General features: G+C 40.4%; 1 protein-coding gene across 1 annotated transcript in view; it reads right to left on the bottom strand.

Annotated features, from left to right (window-relative positions):
- The window catches only part of DNAH3 (dynein axonemal heavy chain 3), a 359,079-nt gene that overhangs the window by 199,062 nt on the left and 133,374 nt on the right, over positions 1–26,643 (bottom strand). The window contains exons 16-17 of the mRNA XM_075830244.1: positions 4,928–5,081; positions 1,586–1,730 (exon numbers count right to left, since the gene is read on the bottom strand). Coding sequence (XP_075686359.1) covers positions 1,586–1,730; positions 4,928–5,081 — 299 coding nt within the window. The remainder of the gene's footprint in view (positions 1–1,585; positions 1,731–4,927; positions 5,082–26,643) is intronic.

The raw sequence follows: 26,643 nt of genomic DNA, 5'->3' as shown, positions 1-26,643 counted from the left end.
GAAAGCCGATGTAAGGGTCTACGGACTCACTAGAAAGTCTATGGGCACGTACACTGTTTAATCAGCTTTCCGAAAGAAGCCGATCAGAAACTAAGCAGCTCAGCGCTCACCCGAGCAAAAAATAATAATTTGTTGGGGTGCTTCTTTAAGCTCTGTCCACAGTACGTTTTCCCTTTACGTTTGGTGTATTCGCCAGGGAAATCTCACGACGTATGCATTGAACATAATGGCCCAACTTATGACACTGTATGCCATACAGTGGCACATGTAACCGATACACACCCATGTATAAAAAAATAATAATACAACGTATAACGTGTGATATACTTTTTTGTGGTGGTCCACTGTAAACTGCAGCAGATAATGCATTTCTATACACAGTAATAAAATGTTATACCAATGTATACCTGCCCGGTGGAAGCCAAAAGGACACTGTTTTGGCATCCGCTTGATCCATAGAGCTCTCAACGCATACGCTGAACTTGCACACTAAATGTGGTATTAACAGAGCCTTATTTTGTCAGGGACTATAGTGTGGGGTGAAGAAATCATCCAGTGCAAATCATTACAAAGTTTTCTTTAATGAAAATATAATGAGGCAGATTAATTTATACTGTCTAAGTTTACACTGTCTACAACTTAGACAAGGCAGTTAGAAGATGCACCAATGGTGCAGGCTGTATGATAAATTTGGCGCATCTAGCTAGATATCTTAGGCTTCGTTCACATCTGCGTCGGGACTCCGGTCATGGGTTCCGTCGGACATTTCCGTCAGGGGAACCCATGAATGGAATCCAAACTGAAACCATAGGTTTCCGTTTGATTCACCATTGATTTCAATGGTGACGAATCTGGTGCAAATGGTTTCGTTTGTCATCGTTGTGTAAGGGTTCCGTCGTTTTGACAGAATCAATACCGTAGTCGACTGAGCGATTGATTCCGTCAAAACAACAGAAGCCTTACACAATGGAGACAAACGGAAACCAATTGCACCGGATCCGTCACCATTGAAATCAATGGTGATGTAAAGGGAAACCTATGGTTTCAATTTGTATTCCATTCATGGGTTCCCCTGACGGAAAGGTCAGACGGAACCCATGAACGGAGCCTTAGACACTTTTCTCTTTGTTATACCACCTTGTGGTTGGCTTTGTTTTTAATTACATTTTGGCGTATGATTGTGCATTTTAAACCAAGTCGCCTTTCTGATAGATTAACCACATCTATTTTATCATTAAGCCACGCCCGTTGTCGAGCGCAATGCAAAAAGTGTCTAAAACAGTTAATAAATGTGGCGCACATCAAGTACGCCATTATTCGGTCCCATTTTAAATAGTAAATCTACCCCACTGTGTTTAGTTACCTTTTCCTGCTGCTAATTAAAAAGTTTTTACAGAACTTCATGAAGTCAAAGAAAAACTAACGGCTCAGGATACCAGACGGCATGTCATACATTGTACTGTGTCAATAATATTTACAGAGAATGCTTTAAAAATGTCATTTGACTCCTTTATAAATGTTTTATTCTCTAAGTTACACAATGGAGCACAGGGAGCGATTTCCATTGGGAAAGTAATAGACTCACCATTCATCCACTCCTCGGATTTACAGTGGAAATTATAAGCAGTTATCCAGAGTTGTTCGAAAGGCACCTTGTTTATCATTGTCTCTTGCAACAAAGGAAATTGACTTTTCTCCCATTCGAGTAACTCTTCTTCTTTATTGATAGCCTATATAAAATCAGCATCTCTTTATTAGGGAGACAGGCTGTACAAAGAGCTGCTGTTAAAACCTATGATGTCTTGTGAACTGTATACATTCACAATAGGTACACATAGATACATCATTTAGGGCACGACTTTACCTTGGAACAACATTTATAGTCTACATCTAGAATGTATCTGTATGTATGATGGAGTCAATTCACAATATAGGTGATTGGCAAACTTTGATGATTTGCATTCATGGAAGTGTAATCTACCGTACAGTAGTCAGACATAGGAAAAACGAACTGCCCACTTGCCTGCATTATTGGGGCTCATATAACCTGAAATAAGATGCTATAGGATTTGGGTGGTGAGTGTGGGGATCATGTGACACAACGGCGGCCAGGAACGGAGTGACTACCCGTGAAATAAAGCACCTGGTAAGTCAGTACATCAATCTACCTTCATCACACTTTCAAACGGGGTGGGGGTAGGCCGTAAAGGAAAAATAGCTGGACTGCTTCAAGTAAGAAAAAAGGGGATCCCCACTACAGGTATATTATGATATGAATTGGCACAGAATTTTGGACAAAGGAAATGAAGGATATTAACTTTAACAAAGGCGTAGTACAGTTGGCAGTGTTCTCAGTGGGCCCTATGATCTCTCTGTATGCCCCATCAAATTGGGTTCATTTCATATACTGTAATTTGTCTGCTTTATGAGCACGTGGACTGCATGTGAGTTAAACATTGCTTGCCAACCCGTTTAACAACACAAAAAGTAAACTCAAGGTAACTAAACGTGCAACAAACTTCTGACATGTCATAGGTGGGGGTCATAGGTGGGGGTCCAAACACTGAAACCCCTAGTTTTGATCGGAGGGGTTTCCGAGCACTGAGACCCCAGCCGATCGGTAAAACGAAGCGGCAGAAGCGCCCGTGTGAGCGCTGAGCCGCTTCGTTTCTGTTCGATTTTCTCGGAAAGCCAATGTAGCAGTGTATGAACTCAATAGAAAGTCTATGGGTCCAAACACCGTTACATCGGCTTTCCGAAAAAAGTTGAACAGAAACATAGTGGCTCAGCGCTCACCCGAGTGAGAGAGAAAGATGCCTCCAGCTCACCTTATAGACGGACCTGTGTTGAATGGTCCTCTGCGCACGGGTCCTCGTGACGACACACGACTAACTGACTGCTTGTTGAAGAAAAAGGGGGGGGTGGATGCAGCGCTGTTGTTGTTAAAAAGAAACTATTTCTAAGTTTTAATTCTATCCATTTAAAATTAGGATCGGTGGCAAAGTTATGATAATGTCCTGGAATGCTGAGAGTATAGAAATAAAGGTAAATAGGCTACGCGTTTCGAACGCTGCCTGCGTTCTTATTCATGGCTTGAGGTGAACTTTGCCACCGATCCTAATTTTAAATGGATAGAATTAAAACGTAGAAATAGTTTCTTTTTAACAACAACAGCGCTCACCCGAGTGCTTCTGCCGCTTCGTTTTAGCGATTGGTGGGGGTCTCTGTGTTCGGACCCCCACCGATCAAAACGTCATAAGTTTGTTGAACGTTTAGTTACCTTTTAAGTGCATTCTCATTCTATATTTGATGTTGCTTATTTGTTGGAACACGTCATTCTAAATGGAAGATCCATTGACCTTTGTCCAAATGCATTAATCTAGCCCACCATACATAAACAGAAGAATTACATTCAGCTTCTGGAAGCATCAATTCCTGGAATAAACTATTAACTTGAATAGAAACATTCATAGAACATCCTCATAGGGAATAATCAGTCCAAGAAGACAATAAGAAATGAACTTGGAATGTTCTATTGTACTAAGCACAAAGTATAAGTTTGCTCGTATGCTTTACTTAGTGAAAGAAAAGGTTATTATTGAGTATTAGCAAGCAAACAGATATGTTTATTGAGTTTCTTGTTAACAAATATGGACCAAACTCTTCAGAGTGGCCTTATACATCGTTAGGCCATAACATTAAAACCCCTTGCCTAAAATTGTGTAGGTCCTAATTGTGGCATCAAAATAGGTCCGGCCTGTTCACAAGACCTCTGAAGTTGTCCTGTGTTATGTGGCACCAAGACGTTAGCAGCAGATCCTTTAAGTCCTGTAAGTTGTGAGGTGGGTCCTCCATGGATCGGATATGTTTTTCAAGCACATCCCAGCATCGCTCGATCGGATTGAAATCTGGGGAATTTGGAGGCCAAGTCACCACTCGAACTCTTTCCTGAACAATTTTCGCAGTGTGGCAGGCACATTATCCTGCTGAAAAAGGCCACTACTATTAGGGAATACCGTTGTCATGATAGGTTTTGCTTAGTCTGCAATAATAGGTAGGTGGTACGTGTCAAAGTAACATTTACATATTTCCCAGCAGAACATTGCCAGAGCATCACACTTCCTCCACCGGCTTGTATTCTTCCCATTGCCAGAGCATCCCACGGCCTCCACCGGCTTGTATTCTTCCCATAATGCATATTGGTGCCATCCCTTGCCCAGGTAAGCGACACACATGCACAAGATGTAAAATAAAACTTAATTCATCAGACCAGGCCACCTTATTCTATTGCTCCATAGTCCAGTTCTGATGCTCACGTGACCATTTTTAGTGCTTTTAGCGATGCACAGAGGTCAGCATGGGCACTCTGACCTGTGTGCATCTACGCAGCAAGCTGTGATGCACTGTGTGTTGTAATACCTTTGTATCATAGCCAGAATTTATATTTTTTAGCAATTTGCGCTACAAGCTTCTATGGGATCGGACCAGACGGGCTACCCTTTGCTCACCACATGCAACAATGAGCCTTGGGCGCCTATGACCCTGTCGCCGATTCAGTGGTTCACCACTTGTCCTTCCTTGGACCACTTTTGGTAAGTATTAACTACTGCATATCATGAATACCCAACAAGACCTGCCGTTTTGGAGATGCTCTGACCAGTCATCTAGCCATCACAATTTTGCCCTTGTCAAGCTCACTTAGATGCATTTTTCCTGCTTCCAACACAACTTCAAGAACTAACTGTTCACTTGCTGCCTAATATATCCCACCCCTTGACAGGTGTCATTGGGACAAGATCATCAATGTTTTTCACTTCACCTCTCATTGGTTTTAATGTTATGGCTGAATGGTGTATTGTTTATATATATTGTTTATATATTATGTGTGCAGCATGATGTCTGAATTATTAAGGCCGAGATGACCAACCTCAAACTCTGCAAGGGCTGTAGTCAGGTTCCTGTCCAGCTCAGTAAGTTTTTCAACATTATTCTTCATTTCATCCATGGTCATTGTCTCCCGTTTCTTAAAAGTCTCGATTTCGAAATTGTAGCCATGGAGCAGTTTCCCAAAATCTGTGCGCCTACAGAGAAAAGCCATAGAGTGTCATTTCAGTTTATGGTTTCCTCATTGTCTACGTAGTGACTCATGTCATTATCCTTGTATTGATGACATATTCAATTTGATGTTAATGACTGTAATGTATTTATGAATTTCACATGTAAAGTTGCCGCAATTTCAACTGTAGGCAGATGAAGTAAGCCTGTGAAATATAGTGCAAGTGCTGTATTTCCAGTATACATTTGTATGACCAGTTGATATACAATGTGAACCCCATTACCTCTATGTATACTTACATTTAAAGCTGTCTTCTGTCCTCTTCCCTTTCTATGTTTTGTACTTGTATTGCTACTAGGTTATATTGCATGGCAAAAAAACTGTTCAAAATTTGGGATTATATCTCAGGGAGTACCACAAATGTTGTGTAATATGCCACGTGTGGATGCCCCAAGATATATGTGGGCCTAACTTCCAGGGAACTTAGGGTACAAACACGTGAGCATGTACGAGACATTGTAAATGCTGAGGAGATAAGGGAACTCCCACAACTCAATACCCTACCTAAGCATTTAAAATTACATCACAGTTGCAATCCCAGGACTTTACAAGTTTGTGGTATTGAACGGATATGTTGTGGAATCAGAGACGGTGATGTGAAGAAGGTTCTGGCATAATGAGAGTGCAAATGAATCATGGCACTTGGCACGATGGTTTAAATGAAAAGTTTTGCTTTCTTACTTTCCTATAGATATCTCTGCCTTTTTCTTTTTGAATGCCCTTTTTTAATTTATATCCTTTTAAATGTGTTTTTATAGGTAAAGTTTAAATATACCTCCTTTTGACAACGTTGTGTAGTTCGTCGGGATCAACAACTTTGGATGAAGAAAACTGAAGTACAATATCTCCAGTAACTGTATATTCGTGCGCTCGTACCTTTTACTATCTATTTTGAAATGGTCAGACAACTAGAGTATCAGATTGTAATGTACATTTCTCCCTTGTTTCTCCTTTTATTTTTTACTTACCACTATTTTCATATTTTTATACCCATTCCTTTAAATTCCCTTTTTTCCTTCCACTATTTGACATGGTCTCTTGGGCTAAAATGTATGTCCCATGGAGACATATGTATAGTATTGAGCATTTAAAATCTAATTTTACCTCAGTAAAGGATCTATTATAGGATTGAATATGTAGGGCCTGAATGATTTAACTTTTTCTATTTGTTTTTTTGTCTTATATTGCAATTTATATTTAGGACGTACTCACTAAATATGGTATTTTGTTCCCAAGAACTGAGAAACATGCATTTTTTACTGCATGTTTGTTATTATTTATCTATGTGTATTTTTCGTGTTTTGCTTTCATAGGCATAGGCATTTGTTTGATGTGACAGGGGCTGTTATATTTACCTTGTATTCTTTTTAATATGCATGTCGCAATTTATGTGCCTTACTAATTTTTCTTGCACTTTTCTATATAATGGGGTATATTTATATTTATTTATTTCCTTCTTTATAAATTATGCACCTTGCACTTTACATGTAGAATCCTGTATTAGATCCTATAGATATACTCTTGTTTGGGCCAAATAATTTGTAGTGTATGGGAGCCACATCTACAGATTTATCCAGCTTTATCTTGACTTTTAACGCATTAAATACACAGTGTCAATAAACTTTAACTTGAGTTTTTAATGGCTTTACAATGGCTTTTGTTGAGTGACATCACGCTGCAGCAAGTTATCAGAGTCAAGATAAAGGTGGCTACATCCATACCATTCTTAAACATCCTTTGGTTTACCTGTGCGTGGCGATATAGTACGCATGCGCGCTGGCTCATCGGAGACGACGCGTCTTGCTACTCTATCTCCCGTAGTTCTCTATGACGCATCGGGAACCAAGTAGCGCTAGGAGGTGGATACATTTAGATTCGGATCATATCCTTGTCACCTGTGACGTTGAATCTCTCTACACGAGCATCCATCATGCTGATGGATTGCACGCTGTGGAGAGTTTCTTACGCATGAGCAATGTTGAGAATGAGGTGTCCCCTTTAATTCTAACGTTATTGGACTTCGTCCTGAAACATAATTTTTTTACTTTCAACAATTCGTTCTACCTACAGCTCCAGGGAACGGCAATGGGGGCAGCATTTGCTCCCTCATATGCCAACCTTTTTCTGGGGCTGTGGGAAAGAGATCTTTTTATGTCGGATCAGATGCCATCGATGAATCGAGTACTTTTCTGGGCCCAGTTCATCGATGACATCTTCCTGATCTGGCAGGGTACTGTTGATGAACTTTCCTTGTTCATCAAGACACTCAATCAGAACAACCTCAACATAGAACTCACATTTAAATGGAGTCGAGAAAATGTTGATTTTCTAGATATTTGTATCAAACAAGATCTTAATGGTTATTTACAGACCGACTTGTACCGTAAAGCCACATCGACCAATTCCCTGTTGCACGCTACCTCATCACATCCACGCCATGTCATTGAGGCTATTCCTACGGGTCAATTCCTCCGTGTGAAGAAAATCTGCTCAACCGTTGAGGACTTTCAAATCCGCTCCAAGGAATTAAAGGATAGATTTACTCAGAGAGGATATAGCCAACGGAACATCCGTCAAGCGCACCATCGAGCTCAACGAACCCCAAGAGATCAACTTTTAAAAACATCTGTTAAAAATCAGCGAGAACAAAAGGTGAGATTTGTGACTACATACAACTCACGTTGGGTGGAAATGCGCAATATTATGTCAAAATTTTGGCCTGTCCTTCTGACTGATGTCACATTACAAAAAATATTACCTAATTATCCAGCCATGGCACCCCGAAGAGCACCTAACCTTCGTGATTCCATCGTTCATAGTTATTTGACGCCAGCCAAACCAGGGCAAGTTTTTGATACAAAGGGCCCAAAATGGGGATGCAAACCGTGTGGCGACTGCTCCAGTTGTCCTAATATTTTAAGATCGCAGTCTTTTACTGATTCTAGTGGTAAAGGCCAATTTAAAATCTGTTGGCCCATTACATTTTAGAACAAAAGGAGTAATATACCACGCTACATGCCCTTGCCCCAAAAATCTACAATGGCATGACCACTCGAGAACTCAGGATAAGAACCAGAGAACATGTCAGAGATATTGATAATGCAAAAAAAGTGACTGACAGTGACATTTTAAAAACAATTCCCAGACATTTCCTTTCCCATCATGCATGTGACTCCAAACTACTCAAAGTATGTGGTATTGACCATGTCAATACGCATATGAGAGGTGGAGATTTAAAGCAACGTCTCCTCCAAAAAGAATGCAAATGGATTTGGAGACTCCAAACGATGGTGCCTAAAGGCCTCAATGAAACTGCCGGGTTCTCTGCCTTTCTCTGATTGCCCGCCTATTTTTAGTGGTGTTGGGTGTTTAAATCTGTATTTTATTATTTCATGTTTTTAAAATATTTTTCTCGTTATACAGATGAGACGTATACCTATATACTTACCCTAACTTTTGAGGTCTCCTTGTTCCTTTCCATCTGGATTCTTCTACATAATTTGGACATCAACTATGCCTGACGACAAGCAACTTCACTCTTTATCTCTAAGTCCTGCCTGACAATGACGTGTGAGAATGTCTGTTCTTGGTCATCTCATTAACGCCATTGCAGTTCATTGTGGATTTTTTATGCGGTTAGTTTTTAGATCATACCCATGCTTATATGGTTATATTTTTTTTTATTTTTTTATAATTCTGACACGATTTTGTAACTTAAACTCCTATGGGGGGTTTTCAATATATATATATATTTATTCTCTCTTTTTTTTATTCATTATTATTTTTTCACTCATATTTCTGTCACTTCAACTATTTTTCAATTACGTTATTGCACCCCTTATGCACGATGACACTACAACTGTCGTTGTAAATTATCATTCCCATATTTTTACACCATGTTTCTACAATATTTCTCTATCACTTTTATGAATATTAATTCATTTTACACCACTAATATCATTTGTACATTCTTGTCATTACATCTGCACCATCTTTTTCATCACTTTGTGATTTTTATTTCATCTCTTCTTCATTCACACATTGTTCAATCCAAGCATGTTTTTTGTTTTTTATTATTCATCTTGGTCTTACATTCAATGTTTCAACACATTTGTTCTCATTCACCTTTTTCTTATTCAGTAGGGAATTTATTATTTTATTTCTATGTGTTACTTCACTTATATTGATAAAGCCTTAGTCACATTGGCTGTGTTGCGTTTTTTTTTTTTTTGTTTTTTTTCCCTATTTTGCGTTTTTTTAAACATAATTATAACTCTAGTGTATATTTGTTTTTAATATACACTTTTCATATATTTATCCGCATATATTGACTATGATCTTGCTGTGTCGAAATACATATCTATTGTCCGTGATCAAATTTATGTATACGATATAGAAAGAACCAAATGTGCCTGAGGCACACTGAAAATCGATTTCCCAACTGCTAATCAGTGTAATTAAAATATAACTTTTAATATTTTTGCCATTAAAGATGTCCAAGGGGACATAACATTCAGCACGAACAGTTAAAAATAGTAGCCAGTATTGCTCTAGCACACGCTTGTTTCCACTCGATCTGCGTGTATTGCCAGACGGAGTGTAAGGTACTCAGATTGCAGAGTATCAGGTCGGCAGCTGCAGACTGCCGAGCTTTAGTGGATAGGATATGGTATGGTATGCGTGCTTAGGATTGCCACGCAAGCTAGGCTCTTTAAAATTGTAAATTTAGCCCCCCCGACATGTTTCGCTGTCAACACAGCGTCCTCAGGGGATCAAAACGGGGCTAGTGAGCGCGCGTATGAATTGTCAGACCCTTTAAACATTTCGATTTGCATCACACAAGATTCACCTGTGTGAGAACCAATAGGAGCTCTGTACAGAGGACGAGCCTCCATAGTAGAAGATTGGCGTTTGCGCCAGCCAATGTGGAAGTCATATATATGACCAGTTACGATGCGCCGAGTGCGCATGGGCACTAGAATCACAACTGGACTTAGAAATTTTTCTGAGTTAACCATTGTAAACGGCACCTGCGCACACGAGTCCTGCAGGGTCTTAGCCGATAACAACATTATCAGTGATAGATGCGCATGTCTGGGCTCTTAGAAAAAGAGCAAGCTCTCAGAATAGTAGCACTAGATGGGTCCCCGTAATAGAGACTTGACAGAAGTCATAATAGAAAACGTATAGATGGCCAATTTAACGCATTGGCACTATGGTCACGGTCAGACTCAGTCAGATCTCCACATATATGTACATATTAGAGATCTGACTGGCTCGACAGCGCATGCGTATCTCGGACCTGGACTTAGCCGGTTTTGGCATCTATGAAGATTTACAAGTGCATGTCTAGTCTCTAGTTAGATTCGGGAGAAATCAATAGGGCGCGCGTGCGCACCAGGGTCCAAAAGGGACTTAGACGATGTTTTGGATAGTGGTCTGAGTATGTTAGGGACACAGAGGTCCCACAATTCACAGTTAAACTCAAGTTAAAGGTTCCTGACGTAAGAATTTAGTGTGCATGTCTGGGCACTCAGAGGATACAGCAGCAGGGATCGTTCCCATCAAAAGGTGAGTATTACAGTATATATATATGTTGTCCACACTGCAAGTTTAGCCTATAGGTTAGGTCATTATCCACAAAGGGCATGGCTCAACTACAATCTCTTGGTTCGAGTAGAGGGAGAATAAGGGGGGAGGACAATTTGTCCAAATGGACATACATGACAATTGAATTATCAGTATAAAGATATATTGTCTCTTTTTCAATAGAGGTACGATTGGTCATAGTGACCAGGTGACAGCTGTCAGTGTGTATATATACACATCAGGTGTGGCATTCTAAGTTGGGGCAATTATAGAAAGGCTACGAAGGTGAATCCCTCATTTAGCCCATTTGGGCTTAAAGATCTAAGCCTATGAATCCATTTGGCTTCTTCTTGCAGTAACTTTTTATCAAGATTGCCTGCTCTGGGGCCCAGCTTGACTTGGGTGATGCCCCAAAATTTGAGAGCATTGATGTCTCCTTGATGGTAAGATCTAATGTGTTTAGAAAGAGGTGTGTCTTCTTTCATATTAATCGTACTCTTATGCTTCGAAATCCTTCTACGGAGTTGTTGAATGGTCTTGCCCACGTATAGTTTTGGGCAAGGACACTGTGCAGCATAGACAATACCACTACTTTGACAATTGATGAATTGTTTAATGGTAAAAATCTTACCATCGACTGGGTTGGAGAAGGTTTTGGTCGTCGGCATCAAGGGGCAAAAGGAGCATCTGCCACAGGGAAATGATCCCTGTATTGGGGGCGGAAGCCAAGTTTTTTGTGAAGTTAGTGGTCTCGAATAGTGGCTATGTGTCAAGTATTCACGGAGGTTCTTACCTCTCCGATATGTGACACTGGGAATGTTGGAGATTGTGTCACAGAGGTCAGTGTCTGTTAGTAGGATAGACCAGTGTCTCTTTAAGATGTTTTTAATTTGATATGAGCAATTGTCAAAATTCCCTATACATCTGATAAGGGGAGATTGTTTGCTACCAACAAGAGCATGTTTTTCATTCTCCTTTTTACCATGCAGTAGATCATCCCTAGATGTTGCCCTCGCCCTTGCATAGGCTCTATGCAGAGTTTTCTTTGGGTATCCACGTGCAAGGAATTTATTATATAGAGTATCACATTCCATTTGAAAGGTGGTTTCTTCAGAGCAGTTTCTTTTTGCTCTTAAGTACTGTCCAATTGGGATACCTTTTTTGAGAGCCGGCGGATGATAACTTCCCCAATGCAGGAAACTATTTGTTGCAGTCTCCTTTCTATAGATATTAGTTTGGACAGCCCCACCAGGGTCCAGGGAAATTTTTAGATCCAAAAAATTAATTTCATTTGTGTGTATAGTGTAGGTGAATTTCATCCCAATATGATTATTATTGATGACATCCATGAAATCAGAGAAGAGAGCTGTGTCTCCCTCCCAGAAGACAAGTATGTCATCTATGTATCTACCCCAGAAAGAGATGTGACAAGTGAAGGGGAGTAGATCCTCGTTAAAAATTAAAGTGTCCTCCCACCATCCTAAAAATAAGTTGGCATAAGTGGGTGCACAAACAGTGCCCATAGCCGTGCCTTTGAGTTGGTGATAGAATTTGTTATCGAAAAGAAAATAGTTGTGTGTGAGTAGAAATTGTAATAGGGATATAGTGAAATTATTGTGTGCCTGAAACTGAGTCCCCTTAGTGCTCAAAAAGTGTCGTACAGCACCAAGGCCCAAATCATGGTTGATATTAGTGTACAGTGACTCGACATCAATAGTAGCTATTAGCGTGGTGGAAGATACATTAATCCCCTGGATCCTGGTGAGGGTGTCCTTGGTATCTCGTAGAAAAGAGGGTAGGGCTGCAACAAAGGGTGACAGGATTTCGTTTACATATGTACTTATACCTTGCGTTAAGTTGTCATTACCGGAGACAATTGGTCTACCAGGTATTGGTGTAACATTTTTGTGTATTTTGGGCAGGGCGTAGAAAGTCGCCAGAGTAGGTGTGGAGTTATATACAGATTTAAATTCTTCAGATGATATTAGTCCATTGGACCTTGCATTAATCAGTAAGGTATGTAATTCGGATAGATATCGTTCCGTCGGATTTCCATCTAGTACCTTATATGTAGATGTATCATTGAGAAGTCTCTGGACCATCGAGACATAGTCTTTACGATTAAGAATAACAATATTGCCCCCTTTGTCAGAGGGTTTAAATATAATTTCTTCATTTTTGCTGAGTTCATCTAATGCTGTTTTCTCTGATTTACTAAGGTTACTTCGAGGTTTTTGTTTATGCAATTGAAGTTTCTTTAGATCCGCACTGACCATTTTAACAAATATATCGATATGTGGATATTGCGATATTGGAGGTGTTAATCGTGACTTCGGTCGTAATGAGGAGAAAGGGCCAGTAGCCATATCAGCTGGGTATTCATTTTCATTTGCTAGCTCTTCTAGTGCATGTAAAGTAGTCAGTTCAGTGTGATTAAATGCAGTATTATCATCAGATTTATTCTTGAAATATTTATGTAAGGCAAGCTTTCTTGCAAATAGATTGACATCTTTAGTCCAAGTGAATTCATCAAAATTCGGAGTGGGAGTATATGATAGGCCTTTACATAAAAGCGATTTTTGCTGTGGGCTAAGTTCAAATTGTGAAAGATTTACTACTTGCATATCATCTGACAGGCGATTTACACTATGTGTCATTTGGTCTGGCTCCATGGGGTGTTGTGCAGACCTAAAAAAGGAATCGCAGAGAAAGTGTTTGTCGGTGCTGAGGCTGAGGGGCCCGCATTTCCCAAGTTCACAGCATTCCTCATAGAGCCATCCGCATATTTCCCCACGGAGAATGGGGTACTGGGTGTCACCGTTGTGGGTATATGGGGCGCTGAGGAAATTGAGGAGGTAGCATGTGTAGAGATAGCTGAGATAGCCGAAATGGCGGTACGTTGCCCGTTGTGAGCTGTCCATATTGATGGTATGCCCTTAGGGCCAGTAGGTGTTCTTTTTGACGGGTTGTATTTTCTATTTTTTATTTTTCGTTTGGCTCCTAATCTATTGTCGTCAGACAGAAATCTAGAATCTTCTGTACCAGATACGTCTGACTCAGAGATGTCTACAGATCTGTTGTCACGATTTTGAAAGGGGGTGGAGGGGGCACGGCTACGATATGTGTATATCTGACCTGTATCGAAATCTCTGCGGTCTCTGATATATTTCCTATGTTTTCTCTCCTTTATTTCTCTCTGTAGATATTCAATGTTTTTTTGTAGTTTTATTTCACATTCACTATATTCTGGTGTTGAACTGAAAATCTGAATGTCTTGAATTTCTTTTTCTAGTTGTGAGCCAACCTTGAGAAGATCTCTTTTCTCAAAATCTAACAAGTATTGCATTAAACGCAGGGAACTTTCAGTTAGTATTTGTTCCCATCCCTTAATGAAGTTTGTGTCACTGCGATATAGGTTAGGAATTAAATTAATACGTAGACCTCTGTATATTATTTTTTGCTGTATGTAGGTTTCCAAACTGGTAATTTCCCAGCAGGATCTTACATACTGCTTATAGGTTTTCTGAAGGTCTCTAAAAGCAGTATGCACATCAAATTGATGCAGTGGTACGTTTTCCGTGGAAAAAACAAACAATGCCTCAGAAGCCAGGTCATCTGGATTCAATTTTCTCGATAGAAAATTTGCCATCACCTAATGATTGATGTGTATATGAATAAGGTATCTCAATAGAAGACAAAAAGGGGGTCAGAAATATATAGGGTAATTAACCCAATTGGAGTACAAATACTAGGGTGACCCTAGCAGTTGGCAGATATGTATTAGATATAGAAAGAACCAAATGTGCCTGAGGCACACTGAAAATCGATTTCCCAACTGCTAATCAGTGTAATTAAAATATAACTTTTAATATTTTTGCCATTAAAGATGTCCAAGGGGACATAACATTCAGCACGAACAGTTAAAAATAGTAGCCAGTATTGCTCTAGCACACGCTTGTTTCCACTCGATCTGCGTGTATTGCCAGACGGAGTGTAAGGTACTCAGATTGCAGAGTATCAGGTCGGCAGCTGCAGACTGCCGAGCTTTAGTGGATAGGATATGGTATGGTATGCGTGCTTAGGATTGCCACGCAAGCTAGGCTCTTTAAAATTGTAAATTTAGCCCCCCCGGCTAAGTCTAGGTCCGAGATACGCATGCGCTGTCGAGCCAGTCAGATCTCTAATATGTACATATATGTGGAGATCTGACTGAGTCTGACCGTGACCATAGTGCCAATGCGTTAAATTGGCCATCTATACGTTTTCTATTATGACTTCTGTCAAGTCTCTATTACGGGGACCCATCTAGTGCTACTATTCTGAGAGCTTGCTCTTTTTCTAAGAGCCCAGACATGCGCATCTATCACTGATAATGTTGTTATCGGCTAAGACCCTGCAGGACTCGTGTGCGCAGGTGCCGTTTACAATGGTTAACTCAGAAAAATTTCTAAGTCCAGTTGTGATTCTAGTGCCCATGCGCACTCGGCGCATCGTAACTGGTCATATATATGACTTCCACATTGGCTGGCGCAAACGCCAATCTTCTACTATGGAGGCTCGTCCTCTGTACAGAGCTCCTATTGGTTCTCACACAGGTGAATCTTGTGTGATGCAAATCGAAATGTTTAAAGGGTCTGACAATTCATACGCGCGCTCACTAGCCCCGTTTTGATCCCCTGAGGACGCTGTGTTGACAGCGAAACATGTCGGGGGGGCTAAATTTACAATTTTAAAGAGCCTAGCTTGCGTGGCAATCCTAAGCACGCATACCATACCATATCCTATCCACTAAAGCTCGGCAGTCTGCAGCTGCCGACCTGATACTCTGCAATCTGAGTACCTTACACTCCGTCTGGCAATACACGCAGATCGAGTGGAAACAAGCGTGTGCTAGAGCAATACTGGCTACTATTTTTAACTGTTCGTGCTGAATGTTATGTCCCCTTGGACATCTTTAATGGCAAAAATATTAAAAGTTATATTTTAATTACACTGATTAGCAGTTGGGAAATCGATTTTCAGTGTGCCTCAGGCACATTTGGTTCTTTCTATATCTAATACATATCTGCCAACTGCTAGGGTCACCCTAGTATTTGTACTCCAATTGGGTTAATTACCCTATATATTTCTGACCCCCTTTTTGTCTTCTATTGAGATACCTTATTCATATACACATCAATCATTAGGTGATGGCAAATTTTCTATCGAGAAAATTGAATCCAGATGACCTGGCTTCTGAGGCATTGTTTGTTTTTTCCACGGAAAACGTACCACTGCATCAATTTGATGTGCATACTGCTTTTAGAGACCTTCAGAAAACCTATAAGCAGTATGTAAGATCCTGCTGGGAAATTACCAGTTTGGAAACCTACATACAGCAAAAAATAATATACAGAGGTCTACGTATTAATTTAATTCCTAACCTATATCGCAGTGACACAAACTTCATTAAGGGATGGGAACAAATACTAACTGAAAGTTCCCTGCGTTTAATGCAATACTTGTTAGATTTTGAGAAAAGAGATCTTCTCAAGGTTGGCTCACAACTAGAAAAAGAAATTCAAGACATTCAGATTTTCAGTTCAACACCAGAATATAGTGAATGTGAAATAAAACTACAAAAAAACATTGAATATCTACAGAGAGAAATAAAGGAGAGAAAACATAGGAAATATATCAGAGACCGCAGAGATTTCGATACAGGTCAGATATACACATATCGTAGCCGTGCCCCCTCCACCCCCTTTCAAAATCGTGACAACAGATCTGTAGACATCTCTGAGTCAGACGTATCTGGTACAGAAGATTCTAGATTTCTGTCTGACGACAATAGATTAGGAGCCAAACGAAAAATAAAAAATAGAAAATACAACCCGTCAAAAAGAACACCTACTGGCCCTAAGGGCATACCATCAATATGGACAGCTCACAACGGGCAACGTACCGCCATTTCGGCTATCTCAGCTATCTCTACACATGCTACCTCCTCAATTTCCTCAGCGCCCCATATACCCACAACGGTGACACCCAGTACCCCATTCTCCGTGGGGAAATATGCGGATGGCTCTATGAGGAATGCTGTGAACTTGGGAAATGCGGGCCCCTCAGCCTCAGCACCGACAAACACTTTCTCTGCGATTCCTTTTTTAGGTCTGCACAACACCCCATGGAGCCAGACCAAATGACACATAGTGTAAATCGCCTGTCAGATGATATGCAAGTAGTAAATCTTTCACAATTTGAACTTAGCCCACAGCAAAAATCGCTTTTATGTAAAGGCCTATCATATACTCCCACTCCGAATTTTGATGAATTCACTTGGACTAAAGATGTCAATCTATTTGCAAGAAAGCTTGCCTTACATAAATATTTCAAGAATAAATCTGATGATAATACTGCATTTAATCACACTGAACTGACTACTTTACATGCACTAGAAGAGCTAGCAAATGAAAATGAATACCCAGCTGATATGGCTACTGGCCCTTTCTCCTCATTACGACCGAAGTCACGATTAACACCTCCAATATCGCAATATCCACATATCGATATATTTGTTAAAATGGTCAGTGCGGATCTAAAGAAACTTCAATTGCATAAACAAAAACCTCGAAGTAACCTTAGTAAATCAGAGAAAACAGCATTAGATGAACTCAGCAAAAATGAAGAAATTATATTTAAACCCTCTGACAAAGGGGGCAATATTGTTATTCTTAATCGTAAAGACTATGTCTCGATGGTCCAGAGACTTCTCAATGATACATCTACATATAAGGTACTAGATGGAAATCCGACGGAACGATATCTATCCGAATTACATACCTTACTGATTAATGCAAGGTCCAATGGACTAATATCATCTGAAGAATTTAAATCTGTATATAACTCCACACCTACTCTGGCGACTTTCTACGCCCTGCCCAAAATACACAAAAATGTTACACCAATACCTGGTAGACCAATTGTCTCCGGTAATGACAACTTAACGCAAGGTATAAGTACATATGTAAACGAAATCCTGTCACCCTTTGTTGCAGCCCTACCCTCTTTTCTACGAGATACCAAGGACACCCTCACCAGGATCCAGGGGATTAATGTATCTTCCACCACGCTAATAGCTACTATTGATGTCGAGTCACTGTACACTAATATCAACCATGATTTGGGCCTTGGTGCTGTACGACACTTTTTGAGCACTAAGGGGACTCAGTTTCAGGCACACAATAATTTCACTATATCCCTATTACAATTTCTACTCACACACAACTATTTTCTTTTCGATAACAAATTCTATCACCAACTCAAAGGCACGGCTATGGGCACTGTTTGTGCACCCACTTATGCCAACTTATTTTTAGGATGGTGGGAGGACACTTTAATTTTTAACGAGGATCTACTCCCCTTCACTTGTCACATCTCTTTCTGGGGTAGATACATAGATGACATACTTGTCTTCTGGGAGGGAGACACAGCTCTCTTCTCTGATTTCATGGATGTCATCAATAATAATCATATTGGGATGAAATTCACCTACACTATACACACAAATGAAATTAATTTTTTGGATCTAAAAATTTCCCTGGACCCTGGTGGGGCTGTCCAAACTAATATCTATAGAAAGGAGACTGCAACAAATAGTTTCCTGCATTGGGGAAGTTATCATCCGCCGGCTCTCAAAAAAGGTATCCCAATTGGACAGTACTTAAGAGCAAAAAGAAACTGCTCTGAAGAAACCACCTTTCAAATGGAATGTGATACTCTATATAATAAATTCCTTGCACGTGGATACCCAAAGAAAACTCTGCATAGAGCCTATGCAAGGGCGAGGGCAACATCTAGGGATGATCTACTGCATGGTAAAAAGGAGAATGAAAAACATGCTCTTGTTGGTAGCAAACAATCTCCCCTTATCAGATGTATAGGGAATTTTGACAATTGCTCATATCAAATTAAAAACATCTTAAAGAGACACTGGTCTATCCTACTAACAGACACTGACCTCTGTGACACAATCTCCAACATTCCCAGTGTCACATATCGGAGAGGTAAGAACCTCCGTGAATACTTGACACATAGCCACTATTCGAGACCACTAACTTCACAAAAAACTTGGCTTCCGCCCCCAATACAGGGATCATTTCCCTGTGGCAGATGCTCCTTTTGCCCCTTGATGCCGACGACCAAAACCTTCTCCAACCCAGTCGATGGTAAGATTTTTACCATTAAACAATTCATCAATTGTCAAAGTAGTGGTATTGTCTATGCTGCACAGTGTCCTTGCCCAAAACTATACGTGGGCAAGACCATTCAACAACTCCGTAGAAGGATTTCGAAGCATAAGAGTACGATTAATATGAAAGAAGACACACCTCTTTCTAAACACATTAGATCTTACCATCAAGGAGACATCAATGCTCTCAAATTTTGGGGCATCACCCAAGTCAAGCTGGGCCCCAGAGCAGGCAATCTTGATAAAAAGTTACTGCAAGAAGAAGCCAAATGGATTCATAGGCTTAGATCTTTAAGCCCAAATGGGCTAAATGAGGGATTCACCTTCGTAGCCTTTCTATAATTGCCCCAACTTAGAATGCCACACCTGATGTGTATATATACACACTGACAGCTGTCACCTGGTCACTATGACCAATCGTACCTCTATTGAAAAAGAGACAATATATCTTTATACTGATAATTCAATTGTCATGTATGTCCATTTGGACAAATTGTCCTCCCCCCTTATTCTCCCTCTACTCGAACCAAGAGATTGTAGTTGAGCCATGCCCTTTGTGGATAATGACCTAACCTATAGGCTAAACTTGCAGTGTGGACAACATATATATATACTGTAATACTCACCTTTTGATGGGAACGATCCCTGCTGCTGTATCCTCTGAGTGCCCAGACATGCAGACTAAATTCTTACGTCAGGAACCTTTAACTTGAGTTTAACTGTGAATTGTGGGACCTCTGTGTCCCTAACATACTCAGACCACTATCCAAAACATCGTCTAAGTCCCTTTTGGACCCTGGTGCGCACGCGCGCCCTATTGATTTCTCCCGAATGTAACTAGAGACTAGACATGCACTTGTAAATCTTCATAGATGCCAAAACCGGCTAAGTCCAGGTCCGAGATACGCATGCGCTGTCGAGCCAGTCAGATCTCTAATATGTACATATATGTGGAGATCTGACTGAGTCTGACCGTGACCATAGTGCCAATGCGTTAAATTGGCCATCTATACGTTTTCTATTATGACTTCTGTCAAGTCTCTATTACGGGGACCCATCTAGTGCTACTATTCTGAGAGCTTGCTCTTTTTCTAAGAGCCCAGACATGCGCATCTATCACTGATAATGTTGTTATCGGCTAAGACCCTGCAGGACTCGTGTGCGCAGGTGCCGTTTCCAATGGTTAACTCAGAAAAATTTCTAAGTCCAGTTGTGATTCTAGTGCCCATGCGCACTCGGCGCATCGTAACTGGTCATATATATGACTTCCACATTGGCTGGCGCAAACGCCAATCTTCTACTATGGAGGCTCGTCCTCTGTACAGAGCTCCTATTGGTTCTCACACAGGTGAATCTTGTGTGATGCAAATCGAAATGTTTAAAGGGTCTGACAATTCATACGCGCGCTCACTAGCCCCGTTTTGATCCCCTGAGGACGCTGTGTTGACAGCGAAACATGTCGGGGGGGCTAAATTTACAATTTTAAAGAGCCTAGCTTGCGTGGCAATCCTAAGCACGCATACCATACCATATCCTATCCACTAAAGCTCGGCAGTCTGCAGCTGCCGACCTGATACTCTGCAATCTGAGTACCTTACACTCCGTCTGGCAATACACGCAGATCGAGTGGAAACAAGCGTGTGCTAGAGCAATACTGGCTACTATTTTTAACTGTTCGTGCTGAATGTTATGTCCCCTTGGACATCTTTAATGGCAAAAATATTAAAAGTTATATTTTAATTACACTGATTAGCAGTTGGGAAATCGATTTTCAGTGTGCCTCAGGCACATTTGGTTCTTTCTATATCTAATACATATCTGCCAACTGCTAGGGTCACCCTAGTATTTGTACAAATTTATGTATACCACTCTGGTTACGATTCCAGACTTTATATGCTGCACCCCATGCTACATTGTGTATAATCCTGATATGTCGTTCACATACCTGATGTATCACACTGGTTCCCCTGTGTCGCTCTCCCATTGGAGGTTCGGGTCCGGCCCCCGCCGGTGTCATCCACGGCGAGCCTTGCCTGATCCACGTGACCGAGTCTTGCTGACTCGATCGCGTGTTTCCGGTTCGGGTTCTCCGTCACTGGCACTGACGTGGTTGCCTCGCCCCGACCACAGTGAGACAGCGACCTATAATTATACAGGGCAACAGTAACACATGAGCTGTAATCACGCTACAGCTGCATCTTTTTCAACTCATTGGTTCAAACTTTCAATAAAGGACCTCTGACCTCAACCTTACACCACCCCCAGACGAAGGCATTAGCGCCGAAACGCGCGTTGGGGTGGATTCTGGCTGCATTCATCCTGTTCTATTACCATGGGTATGTGAATGTTCATTTGTTCCTTCAGTATTTTGTATTTTGGGTTATATATATTTTCTTGATCTTTGATACTTTATCATGTCATTTGGTATTGGTGCAACTATATCTGCTGTCTTATTATGACTTAACCTCCCAAATACATTTATACAGTCTGAAATATTCTATATATACTGATGTTTACTACTGCACTATTTTGTGTATAGACCATTATTGTATAGGTATTTATACACATCATTTAAAGGATGCATATGCACTTCATTTACCCGCTTCTCACATAGCCGCATGGTTTGATTTCGTTTACCAGCCTATGATCCCTGTTTTTACTGTGGTTTTTTGGATTCTTTTTATTATTTTTTTACCACTATTGTTCAATAAAGTTTTTGTACATTTACTATTTCTTCATCTCTCAGTGTCAATCTTTCTCTTTTGGTTCCTCATTTGCATTTTCTGATGCTGTTAGGGTTTTACGCCCTGAAATCAACCCAGCGGTCCACACATATTCATATGTGCGACTTACCCTGGACCTTTGGGGTTATAGATTTCTGTTGCTCCTTCTTTCTGAATCGGTTCTATAGACGCATGTGTTGTAACTTGTTCTTTCTTAGGGACATAATGCAGCCCCTGAAGAGGCTATTTGTGCGAAACGCGTATTGGGGAACAAACCAACTTGAGACTGTCTGGCTAACTTCTGTTTACTCATGGGTAAGGCATATATTAATATTACTACTGTTTACCTCTGTATTTGTTCAACATTATCACCTTATACTATTTTGTACTTTCCACATGGAGACACTGTATTGGCAATACCTTTATTCCTATGATATATTTGGGTCTAGAGAGATGTTTTTCTATTCTTTTTAAGCTGCCCCCATTTAATCGCTACCTATTACACTTGTTCCTGCGATTTTATATGACAAGTGTTTTGACTTTGTAAGAACCAGACATCCATTTGTCTAGGCGTGTATTTTTTGTATGGAGTTCTCTTTGTGTTTTTAATATGTGTTGTCATAATGTCATTTAATAAACTTTGTCAGTTTGATAGGAATATATTAATTGACTCCTTTTTTTGCTTTTGTTATACATAGGTTATTTTGCATGTCACAGCTACATTATTAGCCATGGAAATATCGGTGCTCACAGGCTTAGGATCTGATCAATTAGCCATACAACTATCGTGCTAGTGGCTTTATTAAAAGCTAAAGGTTAATAATAAATCAATAATGCATCAAGCAGTTTATGATTATCCACACATAAAGAGCCTCTACAGGAGAGCTAGATCCATAAAATGCCATCATGAGCAATTCAGTCATATTTCTACAGATATTTTTTGTTTTATTCTTTGTTAAGCTGAAATGTTTAAGTCGCATTTCCTTTTTTACTGTGTGTAATCTTCAACTATAAGAGCTTATTCACACGAACGGGTGTCAAAACGACAGTGATAACAGATGTTTTTCACGGCCGATTTACATCTGTGCGGGACTTGTTTTCACGGCCTGTTCACATGGTTCGTTAAAAAAACCCGGCCGTATGAATAGCCCCATAGAAGTACACTGATTTTAATGCAGCCGTGTGACGGCCGTTAAAAAAACAAAATGTTTGTCACAAGGCCGATTATGCCGTTCGTGTGAATAACCTCTAATTAGAGACATTTGCTCTTGTACCTTAGCAGCATTATATACCTGAAATAACATGAACATGTTGTACTACATATATACAGAATGGGGCGATGAAATAAATAGTTAAAGTTATGCATAGTTCAGCTTTATGAGGCTCCTGGGCAACAAGCAAAGTAGGGTCCCTCCACCCTCGCGCACTCTTTTCTTGTGATTTCAAACGCTGCATACATGAAAACATGCATACAATGCCTAAATGATATCTCCGTAAGTGTGTTCAAATGATACTACGATCGCCCACTCATAACTGCCATTCAGTGCCCAAATAAAACTACCATTATGTGTCCAAATAATACCGCCATACAATGACTAAACTAATAATACCATAGAGAGGTCCACATTTACCACTGCTGTTCAATAAGTTAGACAGCGTAAATTTAGACCAGGCAGGCACAAAATGCGCCAAAATATAAATAGTGGCGCATGCTGCATGATCATTTTGGCGCATCTTGCATGACCTGTTGGACACTTCTCTAACTTATACCACTTTGGCTTATTTTGCACCAGATTTTTTTCTTACATTGGCATATTTTAAGCCACGTCTCTTTTCCCATTATGCCATGCCCCTTCTTCTGAAGTGTCTGATAAGGTGCAAAACTCAAAATTGAGCCACTTAGTGCCAAAATTTGGCGCATTTTTCAACACTTTCTAGTAATAAATCTGCCCCAGTGTCCACATAATATCACCATAAAGATCAGTGCAGAGAAGGAAACAGAGTACTGTGAGCTGTGATTTATCAGCTGCACAGTTCTCTCTAACACAAAGCTCAATGAGAATAAGTGCTCTGCAGACTACTGGAACTGTCAGTGAAGTGCAATATTTTTCCCCTTGACTCTCACGTTGCTACTGGGGATTCTGCCCTCAAGGGCTCCTAGAAAAATGGGGGCCCTGGGCAACTGCCTAGTGTGCCATAATCTAAAACCACCCTGTTTATGCACTATTAAAAGTAAAAGAGCCCTACTATTAACATAATCTTAAACAGACATATAATAACATTATGCCATGACCGCAAAACTAACCGCAAATAATATCTGATATCTAGATGCCTATTATAGCCTGTATGTGAATGTCCCTTCTAAAACCTGCTTTTTTTTTACTTGAGTTCTTATGGACTTGCAAGTTCAGGGCTTAGTGGGCATTCCCTGTGAAGCATGCTCTCCCTCCTGCCCTCCCTCACTCACTCAATGCTCTAGTCTGTGTGCCTGACATTTCCTCTCTATCACTGACTTGGCTGTGCAAGCTTTGATTTCTGTGAATATAGGCATCTCGTACGTCTTCTTAGGAATATATAACACACTGTGTGTGAATGATACAGATGCCCATGCAGTGCTCAGCAGTATATAACAAAGAAGTAGGGGAAGAATACAAGACTACTAGATCAAACTACAGGGCTTATTGTAGTCTGTAACCATGAAGTATCAACTGCGTCAACCTGGTGCACATAGGTCTGCATAGGAGCTGCCTCATTTTTTATTTTGGATTTATCAAAGCAAAAAAAGAATATAAAAAAATAGCTTGCGTGCTCCAAAACTTTATCTAATTATTATAGTTGTGTTCGACAAAGTGAGGTGCTGTGCCTGGTATACAGCTACCAGACAAGTTCCTACCTCCTCATGTTCCTTTCTACTCATTAAACATCACCATATTAGGCCCCATGCACATGACTGTGCCCGTAAATCAGGGTCTGTGATTACGGGCATGGCCAGCCGTGGACAGCCGTCCGCATTTGCGGGCCATGCTCCCATATGAAGTATGGGAGCACAGTCCCTAAAAAGCAAAAAATAGGACATGTGCTATCTTTTGCGGAGACTTTCTACGGCACGGACACCTTCCCGTAAATATACGGAAGGTGTCCGTGGGCAATAGAAGTGAATGGGTCCATAATTTCGGACAATAATTACAGTCCGTAATTACGGACGAAATCTACGGTCGTATGCATGGGGCCTTACCAAGTGGACCCCCTAGGGTTGACAAATCCAGGTGCAGGCCAGAAAACAACAAATAGAGAAGTAATATTTTTTTCTGGACAAATACCAGCGTTCGGTTTCCGTTGATGGTTTCCGTTTGCCTTTCCGTTGATGGGTTTTTCCCGACGGAAAGGTCTGACCGAACCCATCAATGAAAACCAAACGCTGATGTGAACCGGCCCTTAGATTGCCAGCAGGAAGATTTCAGTCCTAAAGACACTGAAGAGGCTTCAATTCACGCTGGGATTCTTTGAAATATCAATGTTAACAAGTTTGGTATATAATAGAAATAATCTGTGGTTCGTCATCCATCCCTACCCCCATGAAGCGCTTCTTCCCTAGTTTATCTGAAATACTTCTAACTGTTCAATGCGCAGCACACGAGAATAGAATAAAAGCTATAAGAAAATCTCTGTGATCCCTTAGTCATTTATTTATAATCCGTTCTTTATAAAGCAAGACCATATTCTGTAGGGATTTATAGAAAATATAACCCCGTTGTCTGTCATTTCTAGGGAAAGCCAATCAGACTATATGAAGTGTGTTGGCAGGTTAAGAAATTGACAACCTGACTTAAATATATCTATTATCACAGATTTTCACCACTCAGTAGCATACGGAAAGGACTAATCAGGGCTGCGCCCCCTCTCTCCAGGGACTCGTTGGGGGGTTACACAGCTATTTTCACATCTCTTTCTCCATAAATTTCTTTCTCTTTCTCCATTAATTTAATACATTGATCATTTTACAAATATATATTCTTCACACTGTGACAGAGAAGCCGTAGAGACAGCACATGCTGTTGCTATAGGTCAGATGAGGAGGCTCAAACCACACCGACCCCCGCAGCCGATTTGTAATTCTATTTACTGTAAAATGCAGCATTCAGGATATAGTAACCGGTCAACAATTTTTTCAGTTATTTTCAGTACCTATTGCAAATATACAATGAGTGCCACCATTTTTAATCCATTAACACTAGGTAGACTATAGAGACGCAGCACTATGTGACCCAGTCTTTTCTCCAGTGAACTCCCATTTAGTATATACAGGTTTATTTTATTTAAAGGGGTTGTTAGCTTTGGATAATCCCTAGGGTCTTTTGACAAAAAGCAGATCACAAAGTGTCCTGCTGATGAGACCCCAGCGATCAGCTGTAATCTGTGGTGAATGTCTGCTGCAGATAACTTCACGCAGAAAAAAGTTTGTACCATACGTAGCCATGGCGACGCGTCCCTCTACCGTCCCTCTGGGATGACGTTTCATCCCATGTGTCCCCTGCAGCCTGTGATAAAATTCCCTAATAGGGTCGATGAAAATGGGGTTTATAAACTAGACAACCTCTATAAGCTGAAATTGCATTTTATAGCAAAATAATGAATGTTTAGGGAGGGAGGAGAGGCTGCCCTCTGAGAAACCCATGCAATTATGCTCGATATTATAAATACTGTAAATTACAAAGTTTCTTGTTTTAAAAAAAAGTTCTTGCAATGTGCCCAAAAACCATAAGTGATAGGACTTCTGTAAGTCTTGTACTGATTGCGCCTTCTTCGGAGGATCACCAGCATGGCAGTGGCTATGAGTGTTTTATAGCCACATATTGATACGATCTTAAAAGGAAAGAGGCCCTGTCAGTAGATGTGGACCTGCTCTATGGAACCCTAATTCTCTATGTACACTCTAAATTTTAATTTTACCCTTAAGGAAAACCCAATTATATTATTACTTGTAT

Source organism: Rhinoderma darwinii, chromosome 6 (assembly GCF_050947455.1).
Source record: "Rhinoderma darwinii isolate aRhiDar2 chromosome 6, aRhiDar2.hap1, whole genome shotgun sequence".
Taxonomy (NCBI): Eukaryota; Metazoa; Chordata; class Amphibia; order Anura; family Rhinodermatidae; genus Rhinoderma; species Rhinoderma darwinii.
The sequence above is the reverse complement of the archived record's forward strand: the minus strand, read 5'-3'. Positions and strand labels throughout refer to the sequence as shown.